This window comes from Neoarius graeffei, chromosome 26 (assembly GCF_027579695.1).
Source record: "Neoarius graeffei isolate fNeoGra1 chromosome 26, fNeoGra1.pri, whole genome shotgun sequence".
NCBI classification, from domain to species: domain Eukaryota; kingdom Metazoa; phylum Chordata; class Actinopteri; order Siluriformes; family Ariidae; genus Neoarius; species Neoarius graeffei.
Genome location: NC_083594.1, coordinates 54,876,151 through 54,895,564, shown reverse-complemented (window position 1 = coordinate 54,895,564; position 19,414 = coordinate 54,876,151). Strand labels below are relative to the sequence as shown.

At 45.6% G+C, this 19,414-nt stretch overlaps 1 protein-coding gene across 2 annotated transcripts in view; it reads right to left on the bottom strand.

Annotated features, from left to right (window-relative positions):
• The window catches only part of rad54l2 (RAD54 like 2), a 23,000-nt gene extending 3,715 nt beyond the window's left edge, over nucleotides 1-19,285 (bottom strand). The window contains exons 1-20 of one of the 2 annotated variants that reach the window (XM_060909984.1): nucleotides 19,147-19,285; nucleotides 14,796-15,001; nucleotides 14,476-14,725; nucleotides 14,235-14,347; nucleotides 13,999-14,115; nucleotides 13,634-13,860; nucleotides 12,994-13,176; nucleotides 12,728-12,861; nucleotides 9,842-10,038; nucleotides 9,107-9,449; nucleotides 5,794-5,971; nucleotides 5,483-5,692; nucleotides 4,518-4,636; nucleotides 4,206-4,315; nucleotides 4,003-4,102; nucleotides 3,054-3,259; nucleotides 2,791-2,966; nucleotides 2,475-2,656; nucleotides 1,955-2,133; nucleotides 1,773-1,862 (exon numbers count right to left, since the gene is read on the bottom strand). In XM_060909984.1, the coding sequence (XP_060765967.1) occupies nucleotides 1,773-1,862; nucleotides 1,955-2,133; nucleotides 2,475-2,656; nucleotides 2,791-2,966; nucleotides 3,054-3,259; nucleotides 4,003-4,102; nucleotides 4,206-4,315; nucleotides 4,518-4,636; nucleotides 5,483-5,692; nucleotides 5,794-5,971; nucleotides 9,107-9,449; nucleotides 9,842-10,038; nucleotides 12,728-12,861; nucleotides 12,994-13,176; nucleotides 13,634-13,860; nucleotides 13,999-14,115; nucleotides 14,235-14,347; nucleotides 14,476-14,725; nucleotides 14,796-14,949 (3,268 nt within the window). In that variant the 5' untranslated portion in view covers nucleotides 14,950-15,001; nucleotides 19,147-19,285. Of the gene's footprint in view, nucleotides 1-1,772; nucleotides 1,863-1,954; nucleotides 2,134-2,474; nucleotides 2,657-2,790; nucleotides 2,967-3,053; nucleotides 3,260-4,002; nucleotides 4,103-4,205; nucleotides 4,316-4,517; nucleotides 4,637-5,482; nucleotides 5,693-5,793; nucleotides 5,972-9,106; nucleotides 9,450-9,841; nucleotides 10,039-12,727; nucleotides 12,862-12,993; nucleotides 13,177-13,633; nucleotides 13,861-13,998; nucleotides 14,116-14,234; nucleotides 14,348-14,475; nucleotides 14,726-14,795; nucleotides 15,002-17,675; nucleotides 17,827-19,146 lie in introns of those variants that run through there. The other variant, XM_060909985.1, reaches the window with a different exon arrangement.
• Nucleotides 19,286-19,414: the final 129 nt, after the last annotated feature.

The window sequence follows — 19,414 nt, the reverse complement described above, 5'->3', positions numbered from 1 at the left end:
CTGACCCGAGGTCATTTCCCAATCTCTCCCCGTCTCTCTCCCGGTCATTTCCTGTCTCTACACTGTCCTATCCAATAAAGGTGGAAAAGGCCCAAAAAATATCTTTAAAAAAAAAAAAAAAGACAGATTTAGTGGTGGTGCACTGTTCTACTATGCAGCGACACCTGAACAAGTATGACCTTCATGGAAGAGTCATCAGAAGAAAACTGTTCCTGCATCCTAGCCACAAAATTCAGCGTCTGAAGTTTGCAAATGAACATCTAAATAAGCCTGATGCATTTTGGAAACGAGTCCTGTGGACTGATGAAATCAAAATAGAACTTTTTGGCCACAATGCGCAAAGGTATGTTTGGAGAGAAAAGGGTGCCAAATTCCAGGAAAAGAACACCTCTCCAACTCTGAAGCATGGGTGTGGATCGATCATGCTTTGGGGTTGTGTTGCAGCCAGTGGCACAGGGCACATTTCATTGGTCGAGGGAAGCATGGATTCGAATAAATACCAGCAAACTCTGGAAGCAAACATCACACCATCTGTAAAAAAGTTGAAGTTAAAAAGAGGACGGGTCCTACAATAAGACGATGATCCAAAACACACCTCAAAATCTACAATGGAATACCTCAAGAGGCCCAAGCTGAAGGTTTTGCCCGGGCCCTCACAGTCCCCTGACCTAAACATCATTGAAAATCTGTGGATAGATCTCAAAAGAGCAGTGCATGCAAGACAGCCCAAGAAACTTGTAGAACTGGAAGCCTTTTGCAAGGACGAATGTGTGAAAATCCCCCAGGTAAGAACTGAAAGATTATTAGCCGGCTACAAAAAGTGTTTACGAGCTGTGATACTTGCCAAAGGGGGTGTGACTAGGTACTAACCATGCAGGGTGCTCAAACTTTTGCTTTGGGCCTTTTTCCTTTTCTGTCATTTTGAAAATGTAAAAGATGAAAATAAAAAATTGTTTTTGCTTAAAATATAAAGGGAATGAGTCATCTTTAACTTCATGCCTTTTAGAGATCATTTCATCTTCAACTTGCTTAACTCTTCACAGTAACAGCGATTTTGACCAGGGCAGGCTTTCGTCTAAACGGGGGAACAGGGGCGCTGCGCCCTCTTACTCTCGGCGTGCGCCCCCTTACCGACTCCGTGAAAACATCCCAGCAACACCACGTGACAATGTGTCTGATCATCAAATACGTTATAATTACTCCAAAAATATTCCAATCATAGTAGATACACCGCCAGACGGTGCAAAAACAATCCGAATTGGCGTTTTCCAGACTGAGGCGCCATCTTGTTTACTTGTCGCGGCTGCTCTCGTGAGATTTGACATGGGTTACATACAAGGTCAGCTGACTTGTAGAGCGAGATTTCTCGAGACTGAATGGCCTTTCACCCACCGGCGCGGGAGCTTTTGACAGAAGTAGTTCGCGAGTTGTTTTTGTTGACACTTGGGCATTTAAAGATGTCATCCCGCGGCACAAAGTGGAAGAAAGCCAAAGACTGTCCGGGGCAGAAGAAGATTACTTCTTTCTTTTTCAATGTTGACAGACAATTTGTTACAATTTCCCTCTCAGATAGCTTCAGAATGTCTCATTGGAGCATTTTTCAAAGGCTTTGCACGGCGGGGGGGGACAACCGGCACCATCCCCCCCCCCGCTTCGCTCCCTCGCCATGGTGAGCGCCCTCATACTAAATTTTTCGAGAAAAAACCCTGCAGGGGTGCCCAAACTTTTGCATACCGCTGTATATTCCAGTACTCCATGCAGTAAATCACTACCTTTGGATCCTTTGATCACGTGGATGCTCTCTCCGGCGCTGATCCTCGCCTGCACGTCTGTCGAGCTGTTTGTGCCGGGAATCACGATATCTACAGCACAGAATGAAATACGTTTAGACTGAGGGCAATAAAGACCATTCCTGTCTGTGTGTGTGTGTGTGTGTGTGTGTGTGTGTACGTACCAGTGGTAGTGATGATGCGCTGGACGAGGACACCAGCCTTCTGCAAGTAGTTGACAGGGAAGGCAGGGCTGGAGGCGTGGCCTCCCATGGCAGCCTGGCGAGGCATCATGGGAATGGGAGTGGACTGGACGGGCCGCACGCTGGCGATCGGCTTCTCGTCCATCCGTGGCGCCGGCCTCCTGACGACAGGATTACAGGATTAGCCTGAAGTGTCATTTACGGTCGTTATCAGAGTGAACAGTCCGATACAGTTTCAGGAAACAAGTGATTCAAACTTGACAATAAATAAATGTAAACCATAAACCATCCAGCCAATAAGAAACATATCGGTGGCCATATAAGATACAGTTGCTATGGTTACCATGAAAAGCACATTTCAGGCTTAGCCTATAGGGCCATTTTCGCTCGTTATCATTATCACTATATTTTGACGTGTCCATGTAATCTGGGATATGATGTGCTGATTATCAGCGAAGACTCAGTGTGCGCGTGTGTGTTCAGGGGGTGGTAGAGTGCTGACCAGTTCCTGATGTTGGAAAGGCTCTGCTCGTTGGCAGGGTAGTAGTGGGCGTAGGACGGGCGCTGATACGGCACAGATGCCCTCTTCTCATCCTCATAGCTCTTCTTAGCTGCTTTCTTTTCTGCTTTGGTGAGTTTCAGGTCCTTGCGGTCCATCAGCAGAGACTCGTGCTGGAATGGCGGCTGGGGGGAGGGAGGGAGAGAGAGAGAGAGAGAAAATAAATTTTAGACTTGCCAGAAAGTTCTTCTCCCGTGAGAGTGAAATGAACACTCTTGGGTTGGTTTACTGTCTGATCTGTTGCTGATGAGGCACAGACCTTGGTGATGAGGTGAGGATAGTGCAGACAGGCGTATTTGATTACCGCCTCCATGTCATCTTTAGGCAGCAGCACTGATTGGCTGGGATCAGGCTCCTCCTCCACGTAGTGCAGCAGAGACTCCACCTCCTTACGAGTGAAGGTGAGGACAGGGTTCAGATCATCCACCACGCGGTCTGCACACAGGCAAAAGTTTTATTTCTTTAATGACGTAAATACTGTATCATGAGAACTCTCTCTCTCTCTCTCACACACACACTTACCAGACATGCCCTGCTTGGACACCTGCCGGTCGTAGATCTTCTTCTCCAGGGTGAAGTCACACACCAGTCTGTAGATGTAACAGGGTTTGTGCTGGCCATAGCGATACACTCGACACACGGCCTGCGCATCATGGCACGGGTTCCACGAAGCGTCGAGCACCACGACCCGATTTGCCCCGATCAGGTTCACACCCAAACACCCCGCCCTAAAACCAGACAGTGTTCATCACGACGAGGGTCACAGCTTTACTCACCTTTCAGACCAAACAATTATTTTTTCAGTACAAACCGATTGAGAGGATCTTTTGACTTCGAAACCCTCACGGAGCTTCCATTCCTTGCATTTTTGTTTGTATCAAAATCATATAAAGAAAATCACCAGCTTCTCTTTGAGACAATTCAAACTGTAATAAAATAACACCTTTCTGTATAAACCCAAACGTCAGACTGACTGAAAGTCCAGAATTTACACTCTTTTTTTTTTTTTTAAAGATTTTTTTTGGGTTTTTTTCACCTTTATTATTGGACAGGACAGTGCAGAGACAGGAAACGAGCGGGAGAGAGAGACGGGGAGGGATCGGGAAATGATCCCGGGCCGGAACCGAACCCGGGTCCCCAGATCCACGGTACGGCGCCCCATCCACCCGAGCCACGACGCCCCCCAGAATTTACACTTTTGAGAGAATTTTGAAGTGAATCTCAAAACAAAAACACTGTATAAATGTTTTTCATTTTCTGTGAGCAAAGTAAAGAGAAATAACAGCAAGGGGACAGTAATTTTGTACTGAATTTAGTTTTGGTGAAGTAAATTTATCTTTCCAATAAATTCAATTCCAATCAATTTAATCTACTTCTGTTCAATTCTCTCTTGCTCTACAAATCGCATAGTGTTTAGCCCGATTCAGTTCAGTGCAGTGTGTTTCATGTTGTTGTTGTGTGTGAGAGAGACCTGGTGGACAGGAGGAAGACCCAGGCCGTGGTGTTTGCCGGGTCGTTAAACTGGTTGATGAGTCTCTCTCTCTCTGAGGCTGATGTGCTACCGTCCAACCCTACGAACACAACAAACACACACAGATAAAGCAACCGACGGAGCTCCAGTTACCTGAAAACAGCCCCCACCCCACCCTGCCCCGCCCCATCCCACACACTCACTGTAATAGTGGATGCCACGAAGCCAGTTCTGCTTCTGGTTGTCCACTGTGATGGGCATCGCTCTCACAGCCAGGAAGGACTCAATCACCGACAGTGTGGACAAACTCTGACTGCGTGCGCACACACACACACACACACACATTACATCCAGTTGTGATAGAAAAGCACAGAGGAGGACTCGGTCAGTCACCCCACTGTACTTTACAACCAAAAGCTGTGGAATTTACAGATGAAGAACATGAGCTCCTTCAGATTCCACTGTTCAACCAAACATCATCAGTCTGACTGTTCGCCAGGTTAACCGGTCGTTACCTGAAGACAAGGATTTTGTCTCCACTGCTGACGCTCTCTTCGATCAGATGGAAGAGCAGAACCATCTTAGCAGAGTTCTCCAGGACGCCAGTCTGGTATCCGCTCATAATGTCCTTCGCCTGCATGTCAAAAGAGACACAGACAGACAGACAGACAGAAAGGTGAAGAGACGTCAGGACACACTGCGTTCAGGTTTTACAGATGACAAAATGAGCAGCTAATAAAGAAAACCCTCAGTTTGAGTCACTTTGTATCTCAGCTTTCTATCTGGAGCAAACATCAGATCAGAAACGTAGATTTAAATTACACCCATCAAACCTTGTTTTCAAACACAAGTGTCGAGCAGCGTCCTGATTAACATCTCATCTCATTATCTGTAGCCGCTTTATCCTGTTCTACAGGGTCGCAGGCGAGCTGGATCCTATCCCAGCTGACTACGGGCGAAAGGCGGGGTACACCCTGGACAAGTCGCCAGGTCATCACAGGGCTGACACATAGACACAGACAACCATTCACACTCACATTCACACCTACGCTCAATTTAGAGTCACCAGTTAACCTAACCTGCATGTCTTTGGACTGTGGGGGAAACCGGAGCACCCGGAGGAAACCCACGCGGACACGGGGAGAACATGCAAACTCCGCACAGAAAGGCCCTCGCCGGCCACGGGGCTCGAACCCAGGACCTTCTTGCTGTGAGGCGACAGCGCTAACCACTACACCACCGTGCCGCCCCCTGATTAACATTTCTGACATTATTAATAATAATAAATAGCAGAATTTGCTCACAATAATCTCAATGTTAAATAATTATCTAAACGTTAGAATAAACATTGATGCATGTCCTACAAGGCAAATTCACTCAACGTACAAATTCTGACACAAGCTAATTTCTGTAGCAGAAACTGATTAACAATGATCATTAATAATTACAAAAAATGAAGATCTGAGTGTTCTGCTCGTACCCATTCGTAGGTGATAACCTGATTGGCTCGTTCCTGCAGAGGTGCGAGTGCCCCCTTAGTACCGGCACCATCAGAGGTCTTGGCCTTTAAACCCGGGGCGGGACAGCGGGCTGTCGCCGGGGTGTTCAGGTCATCAAGATCCAGGTCCTGCTCGTTGGCCAGGTTCTCCTTCTGCAGAGCTTCATACAGAACGTCAGGATGGTTCCAGATCTGAAGGAGACATTAAAGTCAGGAAGCAAGCGGTTTATTTTAAACCCAGTAAAGCAGCATGAGGAGGAGGAGGAGGAGGAGGAGGAGGAGGAGATTGTTACCTTGCAGCACACGCAGAACGCTTTAAGCGGATTGAGACCGAGCCAGCCACTGTTCCCCGCCTCCCGGAAACGATTCATAAACTCCTTATAGAGTGCCCTCTGGAGGGGCGAGAGACGCACCAGGATCACGTGCTCCTCTTTAATGGGCAGCTGAGTGCTCAGCACATCGTGACCCCGCCTGCAAAAATACCAAATACAAACAAAACCCAAGGCATTCAGACACACCACGAATCACTGTAATCTCCTGAAACCATGCAGCATCTCTCTCCCTCTCCCCCTCACACACTACAGAACAAAACCATACAGATGCAGTTCCTCTACTTTTGTGTACAAGGTAAAAACATACAAAGATGTGTGCGTAATTCAGAAACGTAAAAAAGTGTAAACAAGAGCAAGGGAGAAAATTTAAATAATAAATCTCAATATGTGGAAATAGAACATATTATATTTGAGGGCAAATATTAAACAATTCTGCATTTTGTCCTCAGAAGAAAATCATAAAAATTCGAATTTGTTTGCTCATTTGCTTGCTTGTGTGTGTACTTACTGACCTGTTTATATTTTTAAATTTTCATGACTGAATTGAGACAACACCCCAAAAACAAATTTTTAATGAACAAAAAATCATGGGGGCATAAACTTTTGCACTTCAAGTGTCCAACCTGGAGTGAATACATCATAGAGACAGTTAATGTGCAGAAGTTTGTGCCCCTGTGTTTTGAGTGGAAGATTTGTAAGCAAGTAAACAAGTATTTACATAAATAATGGAAAAATTAATAGAAAATTGTATTTACAGGAAAATAATTTCACATTCATAAAAACACTGTGATTCAAACTTCAAAAGTGGTATCAGTTTGATTTTTTTTCATGATTAATATTTATATAAAACATGCTATAAAATGACACTTGTTTTTGTTCTCAGGGGTGAAAACTTCTGCCCATATACAACCCCAATTCCAAAAAGTTGGGACAAAGTACAAATTGTAAATAAAAACGGAATGCAATAATTTACAAATCTCAAAAACTGATATCGTATTCACAATAGAACATAGACAACATATCAAATGTCAAAAGTGAGACATTTTGAAATTTCATGCCAAATATTGGCTCATTTGAAATTTCATGACAGCAACACATCTCAAAAAAGTTGGGACAGGGGCAATAAGAGGCTGGAAAAGTTAAAGGTACAAAAAAGGAACAGCTGGAGGACCAAATTGCAACTCATTAGGTCAATTGGCAATAGGTCATTAACATGACTGGGTATAAAAAGAGCATCTTGGAGTGGCAGCGGCTCTCAGAAGTAAAGATGGGAAGAGGATCACCAATCCCCCTAATTCTGCGCCGACAAATAGTGGAGCAATATCAGAAAGGAGTTCGACAGTGTAAAATTGCAAAGAGTTTGAACATATCATCTACAGTGCATAATATCATCAAAAGATTCAGAGAATCTGGAAGAATCTCTGTGCGTAAGGGTCAAGGCCGGAAAACCATACTGGGTGCCCGTGATCTTCGGGCACTTATGGCCCTTTTCCACTACCCTTTTTCAGCTCGCTTCAGCTCACTTCAGCCCGACACGGCTCGCGTTTCGACTACCAAAAAATAGCACGACTCAGCTCGCTTCAGCCCTGCTTAGCCCCTAAAACTCGCACCGTTTTGGAGTGGGGCTGAAGCGAGCCAAAGCGAGCCGAGTGAGGCTGGGGGCGTGAGCAGACACTCCCCTGTGCACTGATTGGTGAGGAGGAGTGTCCTCACACGCCCACACACGCCCCACGAGCACGCTGGGATCTGTAAACACCGTAAACCCGGAAGAAGAATAATTACGAATTACGAGAATTTCTGAAGCCTTATGCGCCTCGCCTCATCTATATGCTCTTGCCAGTATCTGTTGGCGTTGTCGGTGACAACAAGCCACAGCACCAAGACCAGCAACACTAACGACTCCATGTCCTCCATGTTTATTGTTTACTATTCGGGTTGTGAGACTACCGCTTAAAAGCTCACTGATGTCACTGTTTGCGCTGCTTAACGACATCACGTGACGTCCACCCACTTTTGCTAACTCCACCCAATGTGTCCACCCACTTCCAGCCAGCACGGTTCAGCGCAGTTGTAGTCGAAATGCAACTCCAATAGCCTCACTCAGCTCGACTCAGCACGGCTCAGCACGGCACGGCTCAGCCCGACTCGCGTTTGTAGTGGAAAAGCGGCATTTGACGGCACTGCATCACATACAGGCATGCTTCTGTATTGGAAATCACAAAATGGGCTCAGGAATATTTCCAGAGAACATTATCTGTGAACACAATTCACCGTGCCATCCGCCGTTGCCAGCTAAAACTCTATAGTTCAAAGAAGAAGCCGTATCTAAACATGATCCAGAAGCGCAGACGTCTTCTCTGGGCCAAGGCTCATTTAAAATGGACTGTGGCAAAGTGGAAAACTGTTCTGTGGTCAGATGAATCAAAATTTGAAGTTCTTTATGGAAATCAGGGACGCCGTGTCATTCGGACTAAAGAGGAGAAGGACGACCCAAGTTGTTATCAGCGCTCAGTTCAGAAGCCTGCATCTCTGATGGTATGGGGTTGCATTAGTGCGTGTGGCACGGGCAGCTTACACATCTGGAAAGACACCATCAATGCTGAAAGGTATATCCAGGTTCTAGAGCAACATATGCTCCCATCCAGACGACGTCTCTTTCAGGGAAGACCTTGCATTTTCCAACATGACAATGCCAAACCACATACTGCATCAATTACAGCATCATGGCTGCGTAGAAGAAGGGTCCGGGTACTGAACTGGCCAGCCTGCAGTCCAGATCTTTCACCCATAGAAAACATTTGGCGCATCATAAAACGGAAGATACGACAAAAAAGACCTAAGACAGTTGAGCAACTAGAATCCTACATTAGACAAGAATGGGTTAACATTCCTATCCCTAAACTTGAGCAACTTGTCTCCTCAGTCCCCAGACGTTTACAGACTGTTGTAAAGAGAAAAGGGGATGTCTCACAGTGGGAAACATGGCCTTGTCCCAACTTTTTTGAGATGTGTTGTTGTCATGAAATTTAAAATCACCTAATTTTTCTCTTTAAATGATACATTTTCTCAGTTTAAACATTTGATCTGTCATCTATGTTCTATTCTGAATAAAATATGGAATTTTGAAACTTCCACATCATTGCATTCCGTTTTTATTTACAATTTGTACTTTGTCCCAATTTTTTTGGAATCGGGGTTGTAATACGCTGTACACAGTATGTACGTTTTGGCAGAACAAAGTTTCGAGTAAAGCGACAGCGCAGTGGAGCCTCACCTCTGGACGAAGCCCTCGAGCAGGCTGTGCAGGACGTGGCTGCGGTACCTCATGAGCCTGACGTCCTGCGGCGTGCTGTCGATGCACTGGCCGTTCAGGATGGGCCGCTCGAACATGTTGCTGAATTCCTGCCGCGTGCCCAGGAAGTCGGGCCGCACAAAGTCCACCATGCACCAGTACTCCAGCAGGTTGTTTTGCAGTGGGTAGCCAGTTAGCACCACCCGCCGCCGCGACCGGATGTTCTTCAGCGCCTGCGACGTGCTGGCGTGGCAGTTCTTAATGCGATGACCTTCGTCGCAGATCACCACGTCCGGGCCAGGCCGCGAGAGAGCCTTCTCGATGTCTGAAAACACACAAACCAGGAATCAGATCAATACACACCCGCTCACTCAGATGTGCAAAAGTGTCTAACTTGATAATTAACAAACAGCCAAATTAGATTGTATTAAAGCAAGCGCTTAAGTCTAATATTTATGACTTTCGCATAAACTTTTAAATATGTGAAGCGACATTCGCATTAAACAAACAAAAGTTTCTCGGAAACAAAAGTATTTCAAACATCAGGTATGAGAATCATTCTGGAAAGACTCTACTGAACAATCAGAGGCATTCAGCGCAACAAGCCCCACACCCTTAGGTTGTTCCTGGCTTGTAGGAACTAAATTTGTTCATTTACATCATGTTGGTGTAAATGAATCTAGCGTGTCATGTGCCACACATGGTGAAGGAGGAAACCTTTCATGAGCTCCTGCTGCCGGTCCTCCTCATCCAGGTCGATGATGATCGGCCCGGCGGGTTTTTTTGACTTCCTCTTGCGCCCGGTGACGAAGCTCTTCTTCAGAGAGAGCAACCGATACATTTCATACCCCATCAGCAGTACACCGCCATCACGCGTCCACTCCTCTACCACCTTTGCCCGGGTCACCGTCGTCCTGCAGGGGGAGAAAAACACACACAAAAAAACCCCCAAAACATTTAGTGGCTCAGGTGTGCGAGATGTTTGACCGAGCACTTAGAGACCACACATGATATATTTTGTTCATCACGCGTTTAACACAGAAGAGTTGACAATGTGGTTTATAACCAGCTCTTCTTATTTACATGTGTCAACCATTGTTTACCACAGACTGAACATAAACACCTCCGTGTCTTTTTATCAAAACAAGAAAACCTATGGTCATGAGCTTTGGGTAATGACCGAAAGAACAAGATCACGGATACAAGCGGCCGAAATGAGTTTCCTTCGCAGGGTGGCTGGGCGTTCCCTTAAGGCCCCTGCATGCTTGTGCGACACGGCTTTCGCAGACAGCTTTTCGCAGACAGTTGTAATTTATCGTTGAGCGGGGGAATAGGCGTGCGCGATGTTATTCACCGGCACAACGCAAGGGGGCGCGAAGTCGCTAGGAGTAGTTGGTGGGTGTGGTTAGTGGAGTGTTTATCCTCCGGTTACTTATAATGACTAGAACTGGAATCGTATAGATGTACGTACTTCCTCACTTCCTCGATCAACCGCTCTTCGTGCTGCTCCATCTTCGCTTGTGTTTTTAAAAATGCCGGTTGTGAAAACAAAACAAACCGGGAAAGTAGGGAAGCGGAAGTGCGTGTACAGCGGATGTAGAGTGGACCAATCAGAGCCCTCTTGTCTGCGAGGCTTCTACGGTGGTCACAATTTTTGGGAGGTGCGCGCAGAGCGTCTGCGAAGGTGGGGGGGCTACGCAGACACTGTCTGCGACACCGTCTGCGAGGACTGGGTTGTCAGCATAAATTGGCCTTTAGAGATCGGGTGAGAAGCACAGTCACTCAGGAGGAGCTCGGAGTAGAGCCGCTGCTCCTCCACATCGAGAGGAATCAGCTGAGGTGGCTCGGGCATCTTTTTCGGATGCCTCCTGGACGCCTCCCTGGGGAGGTGTTCCAGGCATGTCCCCCCGGGAGGAGGCCCCGGGGAAGACCCAGGACACGCTGGAGGGACTATGTCTCTCGGCTGGCCTGGGAACGCCTCGGTGTTCTTCCCGAGGAGCTGGCCGAGGTGTCTGGGGAAAGGGAAGTTTGGGCTTCCATGCTTAGACTGCTGCCTCTGCGACTCGGTCCCGGATAAAGCGGAAGAAGACGAGAGACGAGAAGAAAACATGTTTGGGCCTGACAGAAAAGCGAAGCAAAAGAGGGGAAGCGAGGTCACAACCTCAGGAGAGCGTAACAGCAGAAGGTCCTCAAACTGAATAAAAGAGTTATAAAACTCAGCATCAGCTCTGTACTGTCGTTTGTACTAAAGGTTGTTTGTACTGCAGTGGTGTTGTTGTTATTCTCTGGTTGAGGAACACTGCTGTCTCCGCCCGCTTACAAAATTCCTGAGGTGCAGAAAGTAAATCTCAGATAAGCATCAGGCATCGGATGATTCTCAGAGCTCTGGTATTCGTACTGAAAATAAAATCATATTCCTGTTTTTCCTTTTTTACCTCCGCCAAGGAGGTTATGTTTTCGGTAGCGTTGGTTTGTTTGTTTGTCTGTTAGCAACATTACAGAAAAAGTTATGAACGGACTGCTCTGAAATTTTTTCCAGACGTGTGACTGGGCACAAGTAACAGTCCATTAAATGTTGGCGGTGATCCGGATCACCTTCTGGATCCCGGATTTTTTTTAAAGGATTCTTGGCAGAGGTCTGCGCTCTCCGAGTGCTTTTCTAGTTTTAAAGCAGGGCTTTGAACCAGATTTTTTTTCCTATTGGTTCGTTCTGAACAGAAACGGAATTTTAACGTTTCCGGTTTTGGGTTCCACCATTAAATAGACGTTCCCGAACCGGTTAGAACAAAAAAATTTCGTTCCCAGAACGGTTAATTACGTTCCCTGTCAGCGGTTTAACAAATGGCTATAAAATTATGTCTCTGTCTCATCCAGCTTAAGCCAAATGTAGGCTAATTCTATTACAACCTTCATTAAATAAGACAAGAAATAATTCAAAACAATTATTTCAAATGTTGGCGATTTGGATTCTCAGTATGTCTTCCCATCTACACAAACAGAAAAAGTGCCAAAAATGAAAGATAATTCGTTTAGTGTGTTACCAAAGGCTAGTCAGGCCCTATGCATTGATAGGCTAACAGAGGTTAACGTCATTTAATATTCGCGAGCCTCTCATTAACGTGGACAAATATATTGATATCGTGTTTGAAATTGACGTTTTTGAATAACGATAGACTGCGATATTTACCTCTTATTTAAGATGTGGAGACGTGATAGTAGTCCACCCTCCCGCTCTCTCCATTCAGTCAGCGAACGTCACACAGGAAGTGAACCCCAGCGGGTCATAGAAACTTGCGCAGGAGAAGAATGACTTTTTTTATTTGTAGGCTACGGAAACTTTGAGGAACGAAATAAAAACCGGTATTAACCGGTTACCATTATTTTTAATAAGCGTTTCTGTTCCGGAGCATAAAAAATAAAGTTTCTGGTTTCGTTTCTGTTCCATGTGAAATAGAAAAAGTTCCCGGTTTTCGTTCCTTGAACCGGTTCAAAGCCCTGCTTTAAAGTGTTATCTAACTGATCCTGGCTGCTCAGACTGAGAAGGGGTGTGTATGAGAGATACCGTGAAAATTTCTGGGAACAGTATGCACTGATGTGAATTACTTGTGTTCATCGTTCAGGAGGTGGACTCTGAAGGCCCGGGGGGAAACCTGGGCCGGATCTGTGTCCGGAGGAAGGGATTCGGCTGGAGGCAACCACAGGTTAAACTCCGCTAACCAGTTCTGCAGAGTGTTCACCTGGACAGACAGACAGACGGATAGAGAGAGAGGGAGAGAAACAGACGCATCTTCACAACTGTCACTTCCTGTTCAGAGTTTACTGCATGCTGTGGTGTTGTAAAAGTCATGTGATGTTGCACAGGGGCTTACAGGCACGATGGCGAGGACGGTTCTGGCTCCTGTGTGTTGGAGCAGGATGTCGATGAAGGAGATGACCTGCAGGGTCTTGCCCAGTCCCATGCTGTGTGCCAGGATACAGCCGAACCCACTGCTGGTCTTATAGCGCTCCAGAGACTCCACCAGGTTATCGTACAAGAAACGGATCCCGCCGATCTGCAACCATGACGACGATATTAAACATTGAAATGCAAAGTAAAAACACAATTCACAGCCCCTCATGATGCATTCACACTGAACGGGCTTCCTCGTCATTTCTATTCATTTCGCACCTGGTGAGAAAGTGAGGTGCACCTGGAGCAGGTTCTGCTGTACATGGTGCAGGTTGGGTTCTACCCGAGCATGAGGTTTAAGTGGTGCAAGTTCAACTTGAGTTTGAGGTGTGCTGGTGCTGTTTGAACCTACATACGAGTTGTACCTGGTGCAATCAGGTTCTACCTCAAAGCAAGGCAGACCAGATGAGGTTCAGACCCCAGAGTGAGGTAGGTGTACAAGGGCATGAGGTGTACTTGGTGAGGTTTAAATCTGAGCATGATGTGAACCTAAGCATAAGGTAAGCGTACCTGAGCACAAGGTGAACCTGGTGAGGTTTGGACCTGAGAGTGAGGTATACCTGGTGAGGTTTGACAGCACGGGCGAGCTGAGGGGCGAGGAACAGGTCCTCCTCTTCGGCCGGGTGGTTGATGTTGACCAGCACTCTGCCCTGAGCGTCTAGCTGGTTCAGGGAATCGTTGATGTGCGAGCCGCTGCTCTCTTCTGTCCCAGGTGAAGTGGAACGCTCATCGTCCTCCTCACTGATCTGGAACGTTTCCTCATCACCTGAGCTCAGCTCAATCACATCTAAACACACACACACACACACACACACACACACACACAAGGGGGAGAGAGAGAGAGAGTGAGTGCATGTTTCACGGTGCACAAATGAGACAAGAGATATATGTGTGTGTGTGTGTGTGTGTGTGTGTGTGTGTATACCATCTCTGGGTGCTGGTTTGGGAGGAGGTGCAGATCCTCTGGACTCCCCCTCGTCTCCACTGCTGTCCAGGCAAATCACCTCTCCCTTAACAACAGTTGCCAAGGAGGGCAAGTCCACTAAGAGAAGAAGAAAAACACACCCCACATATTTCGGGCAAGATCTCACAAGTGTGTGTGTGTGTGTATGTATGTGTGTGTGTGTGTGTGTGTGTGTGTGTGTGTGTGTGTGTGTATACCAGCAGGTAACAGATAGTCCTTCCTCTGCTGCTCCAGGCGTTTTCTCCTCTCCAGCTCCTCCTGCTGTGCTGCTTTAGTTCCTGGTTCCAGCTGATGCTCCTCCAGCAACTTCCTGTTCACAACACAACATGACATGACACAACCTCACACTGACATCGTAAATGTGCACATCTCTTATATACATCTATTCCATAGATTTAAAAAAATTAGTCACGTCACGCATCATCACTCATATCGTACCTGATGTTCCTCCTCAGGTGAGCAGGTTTTGCCGGTTTGGAGCTCTTCTTCTTTGACTTCCTCTTGGGGGCGGAGTCTGCACCTGCAGAGGCCCCTCGTGACCCATTCGGACTCGAAGGTCGTGACGTGGACTTCGACGAGGACCGAGACGGAGGTCTAGAGGAAGGGGCGGAGCTGCCTGAATGTGAAGAATGGGCAGAGCTGGAGAGGCCCGCCCTCTCTTCTGTCTCCATGGCCTCTGTGCCTTGGTCTGTGAGAAAACAAGGCATGAGAAGATCTAATCACCTGCCTAGTAACTCAACATGATTCTGATGGCTCACCTGCTTCTTCGTCATCATCATCTTCATCATCATCTTCATCATCATCGTCAGTGTCATTCTCTCCATCACCTTCCTCTCCCATCTGCTCTTCTTCCTCCTCTTCACTGTTCAGGCTGGGCTCCAGGTCGCTCTCTGAGATCGCCTCTTCCGACATGGCGTCCCCTGGATCTCCGAGAGCACTACCTACACATCTTCACACGGACCACCTTCAACGCAAAACACCCGAATTAAAATTACACATCCTCACTTGGATCACCTTAAATACCTGAATCGAGCTTTATTTAAATCAACGTGTGAGCGACTTCTTCAACCAAATCAGTGGTCGCGTGGACGTGCAGGCCACCAACGAGGCCCCTGCACTCACGACGCCAGCAAAACAGGGCGTGTCCTATTCCCACGTCACACTACGCTACTCGACATTACGCATGCAGTTTCATGCACATTCACGCAGAAGACTATGATTTTACTTTAATTTTTATTATTCAAGTCAGACAAAGTTCAAATGGCTGAGACAGAGAGAGAGAGAAAAAAACAAAGAAAGGAAAAAAAGAGAGATGTGTTACATAACATTTGAGTTACATAAGGTAGGTCACGAAGTGCTTTTATTTCAGCAGCATGGTCCAGAGGAAATCCAGGCCAGTAGGCTCAAAGTGTACACACACACACACACACGCACGCACGCACGCAGTCACGACTCTTTAACATTGTGCCCTCCTGTCCCTCTCTCTGCCCTCTTCCCCCCGGCCCTCTCCCCCTCACACTCATTCAGCATCCTGTGTACCTTGTGCACTAAAAAAAGGACGTTTGCATGACATCAATGAATACCTCCATTAAATATGCAAATGAGGTCAACAATATGCAAATCACTTTGATCCCAGTGATGAAATGTGGGTGATAAAAGCACCAGTGGGTTCACACACGTCCTCAATATTAGATTTTGTCTGACCTCGAGCTTGGTGTGAGGTCATCCGAGCGTTCATCTTTTAAACACCGAAACAAGTAACACATCATTTCAAGATGACCAAAAACTTCAGAAGTTAAACTTTGCAGGTTGTGTTTAAGTTGCAGGTGTCACTGATGTGGACTTCAAATTATATCACGATATGTTTTGGGGCATTTTCTTTTTACGGTTATGATATTTCATAACAATCTGAAAATAAAATGTGAAAATATTCCAAAATTAAAGAACAAAGTGTTTATTATTTCATGTGGAACAAAGGTAAGAGATCACCTCTCGCTTGCTTTTTCTGTTGTACAGTGTGCAGGTCGCAAAAGTTTTTTTTTTAAATAACGACGGAGAAACTTTTTGGAGTCCTTGCACAGCAAAATCGCTTCCATACTCATTATGCAGCTCCACCTCTGAGGACTGATTTGTCTTTAGCGTCATCAATGCAAGCTTGTTTCTTCTCACATCACCTGCTCACGATGGTGTAAAAAACACACCACACATGACACAATTCTCATAAACACTCATTCATTTCATGGCTCGAAATTTGTGGTGGTCCGGTCGCCCGAGGCGACTTAATTTGTCATTTGGCGGGTAATTCCTGCCACTAGGCAGCCCGGCTGGCTAGTTGAAAATAAAAAAATATATATGAAGCGAAGATTCAGACATACCGTCAACTAAAGCCGCCACATATTAAGCGCGTGCCGTGTCTGTGTTAATCGATGTGTTTATCGGCAGGACAGAAAATACCGAAGAATTCCGAATCATATCATGTACGAGTCAGGCTGTCGTTTTTTTTTCACTACTGTGCGTGCATATAACGCATCTCGTTGAATATGGCGGTAATCACGTTATCAAATTCAATAGATGTGGCCACATTATCCCCCATTTAAACACGTGTTTTTGTTGTTGTTTACATCTACATCTGCCAAAGCTACGTTGCGATGTGGAATTTTCTGAAAGGTGTAAAGAAACCGCCAGAGACGGGGACAAAGCGGCCTCGGTCTGAAGAGGAGAAAAAGGCCGCCGATAAAGCGTACGAGAAGGAGAAACGACAAAGGACTTATAAGCAAACGTGGGAGCAGGGTAGGCCTTGGCTGCGATACGATTTTTATGGAATAATTAATTTTTTTCAAGTTGATTCCTCGTCAATATGAAGCTCCTAATGCTTTCTTGCTCATAAATGGTTAAATACAGAAAGCATGTTGGACATATTTTGGGTGCTGTAGTCATGATAGTAAGTATATTTGTTTTCAATACTCGTACACCAAGTTGCCAAGTTTTCCAATATATTATTATTTGTTGATATTATATTATGGTGCTCTGTGTTGTTCTCATTTATGTATTTAACAACAGGATCAAAATACTCGGGTCTTGAAATAAATGCACATTAGTCACGAACAATGGTAACTACTCTCTTTTGTGCTATTTTTGACAGAAGTAAAATTCATACATGAACAAATTTTGGCGAGTTGATTTTCTGTTTGGCGAGTTACTTTGGAAGGGAACTAGTCCGGCTGGCTGGTGAAAAAAAATATATGAATTTCTAGGCCTGCATTTTATGAAACTCACCCACGATCTCGCATACTAGATACGAGCATTCACCAGTTTGACTAATCCAGTTAATACAGTATATTTAGTTCTAAATCTCAATGTGTCTGTTCTTTATGTGACATATTCCCTGCAAAGCCACACCCCCAAAAAACACATCTGAGCACCGGTACAGAAGGCGGAGCTTCTTCCAAAGACTGACAGGTGCAAGTCGGTCTCACTGTGAATGCACATTACTGACACAGCACACCTGCAACATGATCCGCCCACTTCACAGAACTGCCATCTTGCACACCACTTCCTTTCAGTTCCTGTGTGTTCATGCAGCTCTCACTACAGTGTGTGTATCAGTCAGAGAATATATACTGATGTTCAACACGTACGTTATGGTCAAACACACTGCTGTCTCAATGAGCCAGAAAATAAATTCCTCGAGCCACAGTCGCCTCTAGAACCGAGCACAGTCTCTTCACGGATCCACAGCTACTGAGTGTTTAACACCAGGATGTACAGCACATCCCACCACACGACCGAACCTGGACACACACACACTCTTTAGGCTTTACAGTCAGAAGATAATAGACATCCAGCAGCTCCATCACAGATGCACGACATGCCAGTCAGGAATTATTCACCCAAGTCTGAAGGCTTCATAAAACATAAATGAACCACTGTCTCTGTACCACCATCACCCAGCTGTTCAATTAATCAACCTCTGTGAGAGTGTGAGAATGATTAAGAGCGCACACACACACACGTGTTTACATCTGCTACAGTTACAGACAGGAAGAATTAAAGTCGTAGATAAACTCTAAATGCACAAATACAACATCTGCCTAGACCATGATTAAATATTAACAACAATTCAATTATTTATTTGCACATATCGAAGATTAAGAAAGAAAAAAGAACAAGAAGCAAAAATATGCAACAACAAAAATAAATAAATAAAAACAATCTGCAAACAGATAATAAATGATAAATGGATGTGCAAAGAATAAAAGCTGCAATTAACTAAAACAAATCAGCAAATAATTAATTCAATAAGCATATTTGAAAAAAAAGTACATTTGCACTAAACATGCAACAAATAAGTTTCTTTTTCCAGATTTTTTAAGTTTTTCTAACTTCAGCACTAATAACTAAGTTATTTATTCTAACAAACATTTGCACGCGTAAATATCTGTATATTTTGAATTAAAACATGCCCAAACTGGGAGGAAGATGATGAAACGAGAGGAATGACGTCACCCGACCTCAGCGTGCAGCCACTTGAACATGCGCACTGACACGCTGTCAGTGCGCCGCACGGCCGGTAATAAGGCGTTATAAGCGCTCCATTGCACTGCTGCAGTCAATCGGTCACTCCACTAACACACCGAGGCGAATAGCCCTGGCCCCGTCCCAAATCCCTCCCAGTCAGCGCCTAGGGAACTACCGAGAAATGTGAAGCGGAAGACATTCCGGCACGCGCAGAGGAGTTTGAGTGAGGGACGAGGGCGGGATTTGGGACACAGCCGCCGAGCGGTCACTGTGGCCTAAAACACGGGCTGTGACGAGCTAGCCGACATGCTAACTTCTATTGTCTGCACAGACAGCAGGCGGAGGCGCCGTTAAAATACCGAGTTATAAACCGGTTCGTGTGAATTTGAGTCTGGTTTTGTGCTTCCAGACTACATTTAAACCCAGCGAGGTTAATAACTCCCGCTAAACCGAATTAAAGTGAATCGCTGGGACTGAGCGTTAGCACCCTCCGCTAGCCGCTCGGAAGAATGAGGCGGATCGTTTTTATCAGATTGCAGCCCGATATTTAGTCAGTTCGCATTTCGATGCGTTTTTAATCTGCGGTCTTACCTTCTGCACCTCCCTACTTCAAACTGGACGCCTCGGCGTCGGAGCCTCATCAAAGAACAAATTTTTATTCACACCAGATTCTTTTATTTTTTCCCTATATTATACAGTTTTCCATAAGTGCCACAGAAACAATCCGGAATGCAACACGACCTAGCAGTTTAAGGTTCCGCTCTTCACACAGTTCCTGTCGAATTATATATATATATATATATATATATATATATATATATATATATATATAATAAACTTTATAAGGCACATTTCATAA